General features: G+C 41.4%; 1 protein-coding gene across 11 annotated transcripts in view; it reads left to right on the top strand.

Moving 5' to 3' along the window:
- LIMCH1 (LIM and calponin homology domains 1) overlaps positions 1-17,233 on the top strand; it is an 860,130-nt gene that overhangs the window by 674,266 nt on the left and 168,631 nt on the right. For all 11 annotated transcript variants that reach the window (XM_085642190.1, XM_085642189.1, XM_085642188.1 and 8 more), the window contains one exon: positions 12,747-13,158. In XM_085642190.1, coding sequence (XP_085498316.1) covers positions 12,747-13,158 — 412 coding nt within the window. The remainder of the gene's footprint in view (positions 1-12,746; positions 13,159-17,233) is intronic.

The raw sequence follows: 17,233 nt of genomic DNA, 5'->3' as shown, positions 1-17,233 counted from the left end.
TTTGATTGCTCCATATACTTGGTTCAACGTAAATGAGGTTACCCTATCTTGGGTTTATCTTGAAAATAAATATACTCATATTGTTGTCAAAAATTATCATAAATCTGCTTGGGGTTAGAGATCTGGGATTAGTTCCTCATAGAGTGCGGTAATGGTGTTCTGTGCCCTCCTCTCCCGAGCTTGGCAGGCTAAAACTCTACTGGCATATTCACACTCCTCATATGTCTTTTGCAGGTAGGCACCATTTGAAATAAAACCTTGTTCATAATAGTACTATAGCATCAGCTGTTTAGCCTGCCTTATAGCGAAAAAACTTTCCGTGGCCAGCCTCAATTCCCATTCTAATCCCATTCTCTTTTTCTTCAGGCGTCTCTTTTCCGCTGTATCCTTTGAGATTATAAGGTCACAAATTGTGGCTTTATAAGCATCCCAGACAATTTCCACATTGGCACTATTGTTATTAGATTCAAAGTAGCTAAGAATCTCCTTATTAATTTTGTGGGTCCAGGTTTCATCTTATAATTTAATTCTAATAGAGGACCATTTGCACATAGACCTCTCAAATTCTAATCCAATCACCGAGATAATAACTAATGAGTGGTTCGAAGAACCATTTGGTATGTGGTTTCAATTACTTAGGCATAGATCGTAGGAAGTAAAAAAAATAACCTAATCTGGCAGCGGACTTGAATCTCCCTGATTTACATGTATATTCTCTCCGCCTTGGGTGCTTATTTCTCCACGGATCAATTTAGTTTAATGTATCCACATATTCTGACAAAATGTTTGCAGTTCGGGGTTAATTTTGCTTCTGAGTGTTTGATGACGAATCTAACTCTGAATTTTGAAGAAAATTGAAATCTCCTCCCAGAGCCAATTTACCAGAGATGGCCATTAATGATTGAATCAAATCAATCCGTGGGACTGGGTCATCGGCAAGTGGGGTGTAGATTGTGGCAAATGTGGCCCTTGAGCTATTTATTTGCCCACTGACCCATGCCTACCTCACCTCTTCATCCGTTTGGGCGGTACTGACCTCAAACCTAAAGTGTATATTTATGTAAATTGTCACACCCTGTGGGCGGTTCATCACTCGATATACCCTCAAACACAGCCCACTTTTTAAGCCTACTAGAGCTTTGCTTTGAGCGTTCCTAGCAGTGGGTTTCTTGAAGAAGAGCAATATCAGGAGAGTGAGCTTTAATCCAATCTTGAATTGCTCTCACTTTCCGTTTATTATTTAGACCATTAGCATTAAACAATATGGCCTTTAATTTCATGCCTTGAATCCGAGACTCATTCATCACAACAATTCCCTCTTGGCTAGATTGTCAGTCATTTTGTGTAACCTGTTTTCGCTTAGTACTGAGCACCGAGATAGCAAACCCCAGGGCTACCCCACCTCTTTTCCCAATGGACTTAGGGTATCTGCTCCTTAAAGTGATATGTGCAAAAAATGCCTGTCTTGAATAAAGTGTCTGTAGGGCCCAGGGCATCACAGTGCTTCCAGAATATCTTTTTAGTGAATAACCTAAAGTGTCATGAACCAAATGACCAAATTGCCTGCAGGCTAAAGTGTCTTGTATCTTTCACCTCGTACTTTATCAATGCAACTAACGTTCTGTTGCAAAGTTACGTGACACATCTCTACTGTGGATTGAGAAACTACATATTGCTGCCCCACACAGTGAAAACTCTTCCACTGTATATCTGCTCTTTCCCCAGCAACACCTACAAATCCTTAAACCCCTGCCTCCCTCCACCTCCAGCCCCCCCCCCCCTGCTGTGGTCCCAGAATCCCCTGTGTCTTCTACCTTTTGGTGGTGTAGTATTGTGCCTTACCTCTCTGCCCCTTCCCACATGCCCTCTTCTTTCCGCCTTTCATCCCATAGGAAGTTAATTATGTACCGCCCCCTTTACATATTTCTTTCAGGAATTCACTTGCCTCCTCAGTCTTGGTAAATACAGTGAACCACCCTCTGTGTAATACTTTAAGCTTTGCGGGCTGCATGATTGCTGCCTGTGCCCCTATTCATTGGAAAGAGGGTAGCATATCCTTAAATTCCTTGCGCTGACTGGCCGAGTCTACCGTCCTATCCAAAAAGATTTTATTTGAAAATTTGTTATCCAGTTCAAAGACTTTTTCATGAATTGCCTTGCTTAAATTTTTTTCTTTAACTCGGTAGGGAAGGCACACAATGAGCACGGACAATTGCTAATCCTGCATGTAATCCGAGAGAACTCATTTTAGATTGGACTTTCTGCAGTGATTTTCCAACAACTCCTGTTTGCTTCGTAGAAGCATTTACTGCTTCTCCATTGTCTCCACCACTGCAATGGATTGCAAAAGTCTGACCACACAGTCTGATATTTGATGCTCCATTTCATCCATTCTATCAAGTGCCTGGGAGATTTTTCTCTCCAGACTGGATATGCGATCTGCCGTTTTCCTTGCAATTTCTTGCTGCACGTTTTTGATCTGTATATTCTCCCTCAGGATTTAACCCAGGATTCGTTGCAGAGCAGCTGGAATTTCGTAATCTGCTGTATTTCCTGCTAACAATTTGCTTTGACTATTCACAGTGGAACCTAATTCTGGTGCTGGAGTGGCCACGCAATGTTATGGTCAGTCCTAGGGTCTCTTTCTGCCATGGCTGCTTCTCCCTATAGCCTTTGCTTTTGTTAGGAGGTTTAGATCAACTATGTAGTCTTCAGCATTATTGCATACATTTGCCTTTTTAACAAACCGGGGAAAAGCTCACCTGTTTTACCCCTCAATGGCATCCTCGGTATGACTTGCGATTCGGCTTGTTTCATAGTGCCGTTATTACCTTGAGGAATGGGAGGGCTTCCGCAAGAACTCCCGCAATTCAGAGCTTTTTCTGTGATCTGGCCCAGCCCTCCACTCGGTGAATCTCCCCTTAAACCATCGCTGTGACATCTGGTGTTGCACTGAATAGTGTTTTTGCCGCAACATCTTTCAGAGCACAATGGATAATAACCAAGTGGGAGGAGGCCTCCACACCCATATCAATCCCTCTGTCTGGGATTGATCATTGTGACATCTCTGCAGTTATTTTCTTCTCAATTATTCTGGTGAACTCTCCCACTATCTCTTAGGCTGTTTTTGAGCTGCTTCCAGATAAGCAGGCTCATTTCCGAGCAAAGACGGTTTTGCATCTTCTGCTCGCCTCTCTAAGTAGCTTCACAGACATAGCTCATTACTGTTGAATTACTCTTTATCTCTTACGGTGTCACACAAAGTCTGCCTCTTACTGTGTAGCAGAGGGCTTTGCGGCAGATTTCATTGCTGTTTTATGGCCAATACCTAATTTAGGCTCACTTGTATTTACCCCTAAAGGCAACCCCCAGGACACCTGAGGCCATAAGGGTAGAGGAAATGGCCCCCTGATCCAAGCCCTGCTTACTTCAGTCCTGAGGATGTCATCTAGCTGAGAGGTAGAGGGTCACTGTACAGTCATGAGCACAGATTTCTGGTCGTACACTTTAGATCTCTCCAATCGAGGGTATCGCCGGGCGTGCAGCTAAGTTTCATTTCCACGCTGAAGACTCAGTGTATTATAGCAACCCAGGAGGAGTCCCCCGAGGCCCGCTGCAGCTTCACCTTTGCTGATGGACTGGGGCACGTCTCCCTATGGCGGGAGGTAAACCATTGAGGCGGAGTCACCTAGGACTGTGTATGGAACGTTACGAGTCCCATCCGCACGCCATCCCTTTTATTTCTAGTTTTGTCAAACCGCAATCTGTTTAATATATTTAAAAAGATTTACAATACACTGATTAGAATATATTTAGAATACTCTGCCGAAAATCCTATATCTAAGGCCTCCACTGCTAAACCATTCTTACACCATAATGTAAACCTTGCCCAGTCTGATACATCTTTATTGGTCTGTTTCCTGCCATTAAAATGCCCTATAACTCCCCCTTCCATTTTAGAGAAGACATAGTGCGATTTCCTGGGCTTTTGACACAGTGGGACCCCAAATAAATAAAAATGTTTTACCAGCGTATGTCCAAGACATTTTGTATGGGTAACGTATGAGCGCTAATATAATGGAGCTAAGCCTTGGACATATAGTGAAAGAAAACAAGATTACTAGTACACATCCTACCACATCCCCACTGAAGCATCAACATGCAGTTCACAGAACTAAACTGTATATACAGGTTTGGAAGTTTGACACACAACATGCTCCCAAAGAACCCTTCAAAATGTTCAGTAAACTTCTATATCCCATTTGGTCTGCAACCAACTCAACCCCACTCAATAAATGTGTTTTGTCCCAAAAACTTTCATTCAACCCAAAGTTTGAAACACAACCATCATAGCAACGATTCCACGATGCCCTGTGAACTTATGGGTAAAGAAGAGAAGCTACACAACCCTCGAATGCTTCCGATTTCTGACGTAGATGTGATCAGGTTCCTTCATGAAAGGCTCATCGTCTCCCCTTGTGTGAGCACATCAAAACTGACCAAGACTAGACTCTAGTCACACCCCTTATCTCCAGACTCTTCAGTGTCTCATGATATGGGTGGGTTTCTCCTGTGAAGCTGAAGCATATGATCTTCACCACCACCCAGACGAAACCCAGTGCAAACCCTGAAGACCTGAAAAATATAGATCCTTCTCGGATCCCCCATACTTGACCATAGTCCTCAAATTTGCAATGTCATCATAGCCGTCCTACCACCTAAAGAAGAATATCCTCCTTTCAGGTTATCAGTGTGTGTATTTTTGCCATTGCTGGTGTACAGAAGTTTTTTTTATAAACATTTGAGCTACATACAATCAGAATGAGGGCGATGCCTTCTACAGATCCTGCCTGATCTCTGTCATTTGGGACAGTGCCTCATAGGATTTCATTACAAGACAGGAGGCTACCATTATGCATAAACTTTAATTGCCACTCCTGCACAGCAGCACCTTCAAATATTTTCCAACAAAGAACAGTCAACTATTGGAACATTAATAAACAATAAGTGTCTCTTGCATAGAACTCTGCTCCTCTTTTAAATGCTGCTCCTGTTAAGAGACGTACGTTCTTGGCTTACATATATAAGTACTTTATTTAGTGTGTGTGAAGGATTATAGCTGGTTTATGTGGCTGCTTCTAATTTTCAGAAGCTGTGTATGTTGAGTTGAATTTATTTGTGTGTATATATTTATTTGTGTGTGTATAATGTGTGTGTGTGTATATATATATATATATATATATATATATATATGTGTGTGTGTGTGTATATATATATATATATATATATTAGCCCCTTCTGTGCCACGCCCTTTCCCCCTCCTGTGCCGTTACATTAGTGGGTGGGGTTCATGACGAGATAGTCTCGTCATGGGCACAGCGCGACCGTGCTCCATGACGAGACTATCTCGTCATGGGCACTGAAGAGGTTAGGGAGTTATTGAAAGTATTAGAGGTTTGAAAAAATGTGCATATATAACAATAATATGTAACGTTTGGCTGTTCAGTGTATGCCGGGTTTCACCAGAGATAATACTTTTGAGGGAAAGAGAAGTTAAAGATATTTTAAAAAAGAAAAATCTAGGAAGGAGCGTGTGCATGCTTACCGATATTTGGTTTGTGGTGCTTTCTGCTGCTCGAGCCTCTAAGGACGAGCCGGCTGGGGTTGCGTGAAGCCTGCTCCGCTTAGGCTCATGCTGCAAAGCGAGAACTGGTAGCATGACGGTTGTAGAATGCCGTCCGCACATGGCTACGCTCACAGCAAATTAACGGAATAAGCCCATTGATTGGTGCGCCATGAGCTTGCAAGATAACGGTCGCCATCTTAGTTTGCGCAAGAAACAATAGGATTAATAAGAAACAAGTTGGAAAGTGAACGAGAACCAATGCAACTTGTGGAAAGGCCCTCTCTCGGTTGGCTGAGCGAAGAGGTGCGTTTATTTTTTTTCCAGAGTTGAGCGATTTTTGAGTTTAGGTCTTGAAAGGAGTCAAGGAGAGACATCAAAAATAATAATAACAACATTGAGGAGGAAAGGTTATATCTTTTTTTTATGACGTCAACAGAAGAAAGTGGTGTAAATCAGCAGGTGGGTAAAGGGAGAGTAAGTGAGGAAAGTTTGAGGACGTTAATACAAAATGAGGTGAAAGCATCAGTAAGAGAAGTAGTTGAAATAGTTATGGATCGGAAAAGAAAGGAAATATGGTCTTATGAAGATTTTTGGTCTTTTTCTGAGGAGGAAGGAAGCAGAAAAGAGTAGACCAAGGAAGAAGGTTAGAAAAGTGTAAAGATTCTCCAGACACCAAAAGTTTTGTAGATATAATACTTTATTCAAGTAGGACTTGACACCCCAGCTTGCTATTCTCACCTACAGCCAGGCTCCAGTATAACTGCCCAGTAAATCAAATACATGCATTCTACAGTGAAGCTTAGTAACTGCAAAGTTCCAACAGTATGATGTCACATTACAATGTTGAAGCAGGAGCTCACAGGGGAACACATTACAATGGCTAAAGTAACTTAACAAATATAGGAGACAGAATACCACAAAAAGCAAAGCATTAGAATTAGAACAGCAAAGATGGATACACCTCCATGACAAGAGTCTGTGCCCGTGGCAGCATGCAGAGCAAAGGTGCCCGTAGCAGCACACAAGATTTATCCGTGTAGGATTGTTTTATGGCTAATGACGACAGTCATGCAAAGCCATGATAAAATGTATGATGAATAAATTTTTGATCTAGATCAGGACGATGACTCAAATGATGATTTGAAAAATGATACTGCATCTTCATGTAATGCAGTTATTAAAGACACATTAGGGGAAGAGATGTTTAGCCCATATGATTCAAGGCATCCAAAGAGTGCTGATTGGTGGCCTCTGGATCATTTCAGCAAGTGTATTGAACAATTGATAAGGAAACCACTTGAAAAGGAGGTAAGAAATGTTTTAAGAGCGGAATGTTCAAGGCCACAGATTGATAACTAGGTGTTATTCACCTAATCTTGTTCCAGATATGATTACTCATCTATTTAAGAAGGGAAGGAACCCACGTGAGGGTCTAGAAAGATTTTGAAACAGTCCAGATCGGCTTTTAGACATATTGGGTCCACTAGCAAAGATTATGGATATGGCTGAGGAAGCGCATATTAATGGAGAGCAGGTGGATATTCAGCTTTTGCGATGATAGAACCAAAGGGCAATAGTATTTTTAAGAAATGCCAACTTGGGGATTTTGGCAGAATGTAGACAGTCTGTATTGATAACAATTAGTCCTAAATTAGGAGCAATGTTAACGCAAGAACCTAGTAATAAGGCAAACGGTTTGCGCTTTGGTGTGTGCATGGTAAAAGAGTTTGGGTAAACATGTTGCCACGTTTACTGCTCTTGAGAAGGCACAAAATAGCAGGAGATGGGTATTTGGAGGTGTTTTTGGAAGGTTCATCAGAAGAGGACCTTATGCTGGCCGGGGTGTTTCAGACGTCCCAGTATAACCACCTGTACAGAGGAACATGAAGAGGATTCTGGGGGGTCCTCGGGTTTCTTTCCTAAAAGAGGCCGGTTTAACAGAGTAAGAAGAAGTTGGGGAAGAAGTCAATCCGCTTCCAGATCCCGAGGTGAGTATGCAGATTACTTTTGGTTTTTCCCTAAAAAGAGTAGGAGGATGATTGCGAATGTTTCTAAAAGATAGGAAAAATATAACAAAAGACCCATGGGTTTTAAAAGCGGGATAGGGATTCGAAATAGTTTGTGAAGTTACCAAATAGGGTAAAGGAGCCAAATGAGTTAAGTTCATCACAAGAACAAGTCAGAGTTGCAGACTTGGAAATAGAGGCGATGTTGCAAAAGGGGGCGATTTGCATCGTAGAGGATCTCATCAAAGGCTTTGTCAGCACTTTGTTTTTAGTGGAGAAAAGAGGACAAAGGATGGAGACCGGTAATAAACTTGAAATTTAAATCGGTCTTTAGTTTACAGGCATTTCAAGATGGGAGGGATCCATCTTTTAAGGGACATGCTGCAGTCAAACGACTGTTTGGTGATATTAGATTTAAAAGATGCTTATTTCACTGTGCCTATGGAGGAAGAAAGTCAGAGATTCCTGCAATTCAGATGGCAGAATCAATTCTATCAATTTTTGTGTCTCACTTTTGGTCTGTCTTCAGCGTCATGGTGCTTCACAAAGGTGTTGCGAGTAGTGGTAGCGTATTTGAGAGAGAGGGAGGATTCAGTTTGATTGTTTGTTTAGACAACATTTTATTGATATCTCAGGATGTGGTAGAATTGGTTTCACAGCTCAAAGAAACAGTTCAACGTTTGGAGGATTTAGGATTCTCCATAAACCAGGAGAAATCAAGACTAATACTGTCCCAGAGTGTGGACTTTTTAGGGTTCAAGACACACGATTGGGGAAGTTTTATGGTTACCCGACAAAAAAGTTAATATGATAAAGAAGTAGGTTCTGAGAGCTTTGTGGAAAGATTCATTAACATTGAGGTCTTTAGCAAGGATTTTAGGGTTGTTTTCATTGTTGATACAAGCTTTTTTCCCAGGGCCTTTGCATTATCGGGCTTTGCAGAGAGTGAAGGCAGGTGCCTTGGGAAGAGGATGACTTTGAATCAACAAGCAATAGAAGAATTGAGTTTTTGGATGCACAATCTGGAAGCTTGGAATGGAAGAGCTATTTTTGTTGCATACTATATTTTGTTCTGGAGACAGATGCCAGTCAATTAGGATGGGGAGCACGATTAGGGATTCAGGAGACAGGTGGTGCTTGGTCAGGTCTAGAGAGGAATCTTCACATAAATTGCCTGTAGTTGACGGCAGGGTTGTATGCCTTAAGGAGTTTCAGGGAGGAGTTATAGGGACAGATGGTTTTGATGAAAATTGACAACATTTCGGCAGTGTCTTACATAAACCGGTTAGGAGGTTGCAGGTCCAAGGTTCTTTCTGATGTTGTGAAAGCGTCGTGGATGTTCTTTCTGGAACACAAGATGTTGTTAAGAGCGGAGTATCTTCCAGGAGAACTGAATGCTGTGACAGATTGGAATACGAGACATGTGAAAGATTACATCGATTGGATGCTGGGAAGAGAGTATTTCAGGTGAATAGAACACATTTAGGCCATGGATTTGTTTGCAACGAGATTGACTTATCAACTTCTGAGGTACTTCAGTTGGTTACCGGATCCAGCGGCTGCAGCAATAGATGCCTTTCAGCAAAATTGGTCAGAGATGAAGGGAAATGCATTTCCTCCTTTTTGCAATGATCCAGAGAGTGCTTCTGAAAGTAAGGAAGGAGAGATGTCAGTTGGTATAGGTAGCGCCATTTTGAATGACTCAGGCAAGGTTGCCAGGAGTGTTGGAGTTGGCATGTGAGACTCCTTTGTTGATCTTGGCAGAGGAAGGTGAGGAGCATCCTTTGGTGCTGAGTGGGCCTTGAACCTTCTTGTTTGGAAGGTTTTAGGTGATCCAGAGCATTCCAGGGCCTTTCGCAAGGGGCTGTAGAGTTGCTCGAGGAGTCTTGGAACCAGGCACTATGAGAAAGTACAATGGAGCAAGGAACGTTCATTGGTGCATGGAAAGAAATATGGATTCCGTGGAGGCGTCTGTAGTGGAGGTTGTGAATTATTTAGTGGAGCAATTTAAGAAAGGATTAGGCTATCAGACAATAAATAGTTATAGGTCGGTTATTTATACTGGATATATTTTTCTTGGGGGTAAGTAAGTAGGTAGCATTGTTTTGGTTTGTAGACTATTGAAAAGTATGAGACTCAAAAGACCTCTGAAAGCACGGTATGATGTGTTGTGAGATGTAGATTTGGTTTTGAAGTTATTTCTGACATGGCCAGTGAACAAATATTTGAATATAAAAAAATATTTCTGTTAAACAAGCTACAAGTCTGTGTTTGGTGTCATGTAGAAGTGTATCATATGTTTAATGTTTAGAGGTAAGTAATAGGAATTTCAGTCCAGACGGTGTTTTCTTGAGGTATGGAAAATAACAAAGACTATGTCAACTTCGATATTTTATCCGAAATTTGTGGAACAGAAGTTGTGTGGTTGATTGCTTGAAAGAGTATGAATGTCGAGTATTGGAGAACAGAAGGGAAGTGAGCATCAATTATTAATATCTATTGTTAAGCCGTTTAGGGTGGTCAATACGGCGTCAATTTCAAGATGGATAAAAATTGCAATGGAACTGGCTGGAAGGAACATGGAACAATTTAAAGCCTGTTCTGTGAGGGGTTCAATGACAAGTAAGTCTTGTTGGTATGGTAGAAGTCTGGAGAATGTTTTGAAAGTGGCAGATTGGTCAGAAGTGGGTACATTTGCAAAACAATATTTTAGACGAATTGAGCATATGTCTGAGGTGATGTTGAAAGGCTTTCAAGCCTCCGGTCTTGTAATGAAATGGCGATTCTGAGATTACATGACAAGAGAATCAGGATTTCATTAAAGACGCGGAGGCTAACATTATCCTTCCCTCCTCTCCCTTAAAAATTAAAAATATGTAAGAAAGAAGTAAATAAAGAAATATAGAGCAGTTATTAGGGAGAATTTATAAAAATAGATAAATAAAATAATAAGTTTGTTTAGAATTTGGTCAATATGGTATAGTACTGCATTTTGGGATTAAAATGTTTAAATTTAGTTCTTTTGGATACAGATTCTCAGTCATGGAAAGACTAAAGAGTGCATGGAGTATGCAAATTGGAGAAGATGGAGAAGTGTCTTCACAGTTTGGCATTTAAAAGAGGAGGAGAGTTATATGCAAGAAACATTTATTGTTTACTAATGCCCCAATTCCTTGAAGGTGCTGCTGTGCAGGAGTGGCAATAAAAGGTTATGCATAATGTTAGCCTCTGAGTCTTTAATGAAATCCTGATTCTCTTGTCATGTTATACCCGAGAATCGCCATTCTTCTACACTGTCGCAAGAATTTGTTGGGCAATAATGTCTTTAGAGTTCTTTCTGTGTGTCATCTGCCATACATATTCAGTGTGGGGTATGTGTAGGATCATCCTATTTAACACACATGGCTGCATTTGCTTTTATTTCCAATAGTTACTAAAACTGGCTACCAGATGAATGCGGATGACACGCCTGATCACCTCATAGTACAGGATAGTGATGATGGTTGCTGTTAACTCCAAAGCTGCCTCTTACATCCAGAGCTGTATGTAGTTAAACTCACCTCAACCTATATACATTTACATCCAAAAGAAATGAAAGTAGGATGCCCCCCAATTCTGTTCCTTGGCTCAGCTGGCAACATCTTGCACAGATGATACTCAACCGAAGTTTTTGAGTTATTTTTCTAATATGATTAGCAAATAGTTCTACTTCAGCCACATCAGCAATTGGCTCTATTCATGTAGTGGCAATGTCTCAGCTGCATCAATTTGGCTCTCCCAGTACAAAACGTTAATTTTACTTCAGAGATCAGGACACATTGGCGTCTGGTTCTTCAGTCCTAAGAGCGCCAACCAAACCCAATCCATCTAAGCACACGGCTCAGAAATCTTTGCCCAGCCAGCCAAGAAATGTGCGTAAATGACGATCCACCAATCTCTGCAGGTTACTTATTATAAGATTACTTTCTAATATGTTCTTAGCAATTAATTGCCCAGATGTCATTGTTGACCCTCCTGCCCCCTTTCAAAGCGAGGTACTCTTACAACCAGGCAAGATCCTGCAGAGGTCATCACTCAGGAACTCCATTCGACCCCTCCTCCACTTTCCACCTCCTCACAACGAGCTTAAAGCAGAGCTGAAAACCCATCGGCTCTGCTCTGTGTCTTGGCCCTGATGGTTTCTCTGCAGTGCTTGTATATATATATATATAACTGATCTAACCACATGCTGAATTAATATTGTGCGCCATACTGGATTTTTTTAATTCATATTCCGAAGGCATCCAATTAGTTAGGGCTTCTGTTATTAACACCCCCTTTCCCCTCTCCAAAAGTGGTCATACCTTTATTTGAATAAAAATCTGATAGGCTACATTAGAATATACTTAAAATGTGTGAAATAGGTGTAATTTGTATATATTTAAACTTCCTGCTATACATAATCTTCGTATCTGTGTTTGTATTGCCTCTTCTCATAAAATTGTACTGCTGCTTTGCATTATTTCAGTATGTGTGTTTCCAGAGATGTTCACTTAGTGTAAGAACAATGGACTTGAAAACTGTGGATTTCTCTCTTCCTGAACACAAAATACAGAGACTTAGGGAACGTTTAGAAGCTTGCTGTTTGAGGCATTCTTGGTCCAGGATGTTGCACAGTAAGCTTATTTGTTAGTTTCATTTTGTTAGCTTTAAGTTGTTAGTATCAATGCCTAGCTTTTGCCTTGTTTGTTTGAACTGAATATGGATACAAACAAAATGCAGGGTAGACTGAAATTGTTATTTGTCAACTAGGTCGAATGGTCATTTTTCTTGTGTTTATTTCACAACTTTAAAGATAATTTTTTACAGATGCACTCATGGTGGTCTACGAGAAATGTAATGTAGAAAGTATGCACTGGAGAGAAAACCGGTCATTGCAGATGGGAAGATGCTGATATATTGACTACTAGTAAAGAAAACTTTATTGAATGTTTTCCTAATTTTAAATTATGCTCCCATCAAATGGTCAACTCTTTTATAGTGTGCCTACTGTCTTGTATCTTGCACAGCGATGCTCGCAAGAGGTTTGTCAGTTGCAGAAACAAGGTTAATGCTGGTTTTCCCCCCTTTTGCAGAGAACGTCGAGAAAAGGAGCTGCACGAAGCTTACAAGAATGCCAAGTCTCAAGAGGAGGCTGAGAAAATCCTCCAAAAGTACATTGAAAGATTCACTATCAGTGAAGCTGTGCTTGAGAGCTTACAGATGCCAAAAATTTTGGAAAGGCGCCATTCCGTCGAGCCAAATAAACTTTCTCCCCCTGAGGATCCCAACCCAATGAAGTACTTACGGCAGCACTCGCTCCCAGTGGCTGCTCCAAAATTTACAGCCACAGTTGAAGCAACAATTTCTCCTACCAGTGAATTGGAAGCAAGTTTTTCAACTGGGAGGACTTCTCCAACTAAAACTGCTATGTCAAAGGCAGTGCCTTTGCTGGTGCCCAAGCCTTACTCGCAACCCAAAACCACACATGTCCTAAAAACATTCAAGGTAAGAGGAGCAATGTTGTGCTGAAACGGAAAAAGATAGTGTGTGAATTAGAAATTGGTGCTCAGCTGTGAAAAACTGCAGAAAAAATAGTCAACCGGTGGTAAAAGATGCTTCGAAGATGCAGAAAATGGTCATATTTTTAACTGCTATTTTTCCCCTATCATACTAATCTTATTGAACTTTCAAATCTTAAGTGTCAGGACAACAATTTGTGCGGTGGATTTGGCGGCCAATGGGTCCTGACGAGGGAAAGGCAGAATTTGTGGAGTTTCACTCCATCGAATTCTGCGGAGTTCAATAAAAACTCTACCGAGTTCCGCCAACGAGTGGAAAATATGGCACAGCAACACTGGGAAAACAAACAGCGCCAACTGCACCATGCGTTGCGTAAGAGCATGTAGCCACTCGAGTTGATTTTGCTGCCACTCAAGTAGAAAATCTACTCGAGTGGCAGTAAATCTACGGGAGAAGCAGCCTTCTAAGCGCGCCTGCCCTCGTTAGAAAATCGTGCTATGGGACACCAAATTTCACTGGTGCTTGCCAGCTCGCATTGCTGGAGCCTCGCAGGAAACAAATTCAGCTGCGTTGCAAGAGTAGTGCGTAGCTGCCAAATTCCGCCAATTCTACAAGTGGAATAAAACATTCCGTCCACCCCTAGTCTCAACATGCTGATTCCAAGTGATCTATAGTAGCTGATCCAACAATGCGAGGTAATCCTGTGGCAGCTTCAGAATTTCTTCTCTGGAATACAGCCGCAAAGTATAGCAATTATCAGCAGTGTTAATTAAATATCACTTAACCAGCATTTAATCTAGTTACATTCTGCTGTATTCTGATAACGAATGGACAGGAAATTATACCTCTGTACTTTGAGCGTAAGAGAGTCTACCCAGGCACATTTTCCATAAAATAAATATCATTTTGAACTAGTCTAAACAGAATCCTTATAATGAGTGCTTCAGTAATCCTGTCTCTGGTTGTATGTAGGCTCTTTACATTCTGTGCCAGGCATGTTAATGTTTTAGTGCTTGCCAATGAATCTTCTTGTGTAAGCAATGATGCTTCTAGTGTTAGGTTACATTGACCATTTACTACCAAAGGGCCTTTCCAGGAGCAGGACATGCAGTAATTTTTCAGTGGTTTAGAAGAATGGTATATATGCTCACAGAGACAAATTGATGAATATCCTTTTAGTGGGAAGTACCAATTGCTGAAAATATCACCCGTGTGTTAGCCTGAATTGCACTTCTTCGTCAGAGTGGTTCCTTATACAAGGTCTAATACGTAGAGCCTATACCATGCTTGTAAATGTCTTTCCAAGATCGGATCCTAAGATGAAAAATATGTTGGATCTCGATCTGTTTCATTTTTCTCATCGAAGGTGACAGTGTTTTTGTAATTATTGCAGTTTTTCTTTTATACTCTAGTTGTGTACTTGCACACATTTTAGATGGTTGGCTAAAAGATTGAACAAACGAGCCAAGTTTTATTACAGGTGGAGTAACATTAAATCCATATTCGCTGCTTGCAGTGCAGGTGCTGCCTTGCAAAACATGTCATCACCTGCAAAGTCCTCTTTCTGCTAGCAGGTTGCCTCGTACACTTGGATTTGATAGTCAGCCAGTAAAGGTGAAATGTGCTCATGCATAGACTATAAACTGCTCCTTCACTGAAATAATCTTGCAAGTGGCTCTTGACAACATGCAAAGTCTCTAGTTACGGCTAGCATGAGCGTGCTATCTTTTGCTGGAATGAAGTTCAGAAAGCACTAGATAAGAATTGTATGTATGGATTGCATTGCGCCTGCTTGGTACCCCTACATAAATGATTTATTTTTTTGTAAATCAGTTTTAGTCGTGTTTAGGTCAAGTCATCTGAAGCCTCTGCCCTCTGAAGAAGGTACTCTTTGATGGCCTAATCAATAAGACAACCAGGATGGTCAATACTTTCTAATTTTGGTAATGTAGAATTACTTGGCTATGGCAATTGGAAATTATAATCTCGTGCACTACCTTCACAATATGGGAGCGGAACTGCGTATTTAGCTGTGTGCCCTGAGCTTTACTGCGAATGTAGTGTCTGGTGTCTTTTCCATATGCCAAGCAAAATGGAAGATATGGTCATTTATGAAGTCACTACTGCTGTTTTGTGCTACTGCCCTAGCTTTGCAGTCCCACTTGCTTCCATGCACCTGCTATGAGGATTAAGGCTATGTAGTGGAGCCAGCTTAGACTCCTCTTCTCCACCCACTGATGAGGCCCCTGAGCTGCCCTTCATTTTAACCGCATTCAAAGTATTTTATTGATTTTTATAAACAAGACATCAGCGTCTCTGTACAAGGTTAGCATCTCGAGGTTTGTCCAAGATGTTCGAACCATATGCTTAGCTAACCCCATCTGGTGTGGGCTCTTGCTTGATTAGTGTCTTATAAACGAGCAAGCCAGGCACTCTTGGATGTTAAGCATCTAGTTTCAGCTGAGGCCAGGTCCTGCTTGATCACCTCACTGTGATTGTAAACTTTCCAGATTGGCTTACAGTGACCTTCAGAGGTGAAGTTGAGTTTTACTGTGCAAGCCTTTTAATAGCAACCCAGTGAACCATCTGCTTCCAAAAACAGGATATGGTACACGGACACTGGAAGAAGATTGTCAGATCGACAGGTATAGTGAACCTGTTTGTCTGAAGGCTATTTCTAACAGAGGAATATTCGAAAGGCAAGGATTCTGCGGTGTGAGGCTGGATCCGTAGATTTTTCAAGCAATAACTGCTGGTGTGCGCTGTGTGGCTCTGCTGCACCCTTGCACGGCCCAGTGGTTATGAAGCGGAGCCACATACAGGCACTGATCCCGCTTGCTGAAGTCCATTGTTTACATTCTATGCCCTTCAACATGAATTCGGAGCTCTACTCCCAACTTGTCGGTCTTCTGATGACGTCAAATTTCTTCCCAGACATGGTGCTAGGGAAGCAATGTCTCCCCCAAAAATGACAGGGTTCAAACTGTCCCATGACTGCAAGACGCAAACCCACAATGTGCGTACTCTCGTCATGATTCAGAGTCGAGTGAGAAGAGCACTTTGATGCAACTGAAGGAAATCCGAGACCAGGAAGCAGAGCTATCTGTCATTGAGAATAAGCAGAGGTTTCACTTGAGCAATCATCCTCCCTTCCAAAACAAAGTCGCAGGGATGCTCTTATTCTAGATCATGCTAAATCTTGGTTCCACTTGAAGTCATCAGGTAAGTTGAAATCCAAAGTGCTCCACAAGCACAAGAAGGAGAACTGGGGTTCGACTCACTCTCGCCACTTGAAGTCAGTCAAGAAACCATGCAGCTGGCACTCAGAGAGCCAAATGATTCGAGCATCGACTCACTCCGCTCCTCAGTTTGTTTTAGCGCGCACCAAATTCCCTGGGCCGTTGTTGATCCTGCTGCAGATAGAGTTAAAGAAACAAGGAGACCCTAGGAGTCAGAAGGGACCGAGGGTAGGTAAATTTTTTTAAGGAACAGTGGTCCCATTCAAACAGAATAAAGTAACATACCGCAATTAGTACAATGAAAAATTGGGTTTTATGTTTAAAGACAGTTCAATTATACTAGTCAAATACAATTAATAAAGGAGAAAATAACAGAACAGTGAGTGAGTTTTGGTGGCAGGGTAAAAGGAAATCAGCCGATTTCCGGTACCCAGGCAAGTGATTAAAAGGTGACTTTTTTGTGCACAAAAGTAAGCATTAACAAAAAGTCAGTAAGGCATTTCATACTCCAACATTTGAGTTAAAGATACAAAACTCACTCACTGTTCTGTTATTTTCTCCTTTATTAATTGCATTTGACTAGTATTTTTGCACTGTCTTTAAACATAAAACCCAATTTTTCATTGTACTAATTGCGGTATGTTACTTAATTCTGTTTGAATGGGACCTGCTGCAGATAGAGGCCTTCAGAGAGGCCATGCTGCAGGTTTTTAAGATGATGCCAGATTCTTCTGCAGCACCTTCAGGCCTCAAGGAGCCTTAGTTCTTCCTGGGCGCTGACTGTTCCTCTAGGACCCACTACTGGCCTCTTGCAAATGCTC

Source organism: Triturus cristatus, chromosome 2_2, assembly GCF_964204655.1.
Source record: "Triturus cristatus chromosome 2_2, aTriCri1.1, whole genome shotgun sequence".
Classification (NCBI taxonomy): domain Eukaryota; kingdom Metazoa; phylum Chordata; class Amphibia; order Caudata; family Salamandridae; genus Triturus; species Triturus cristatus.
This window is presented reverse-complemented; position numbering and strand designations above follow the sequence as displayed.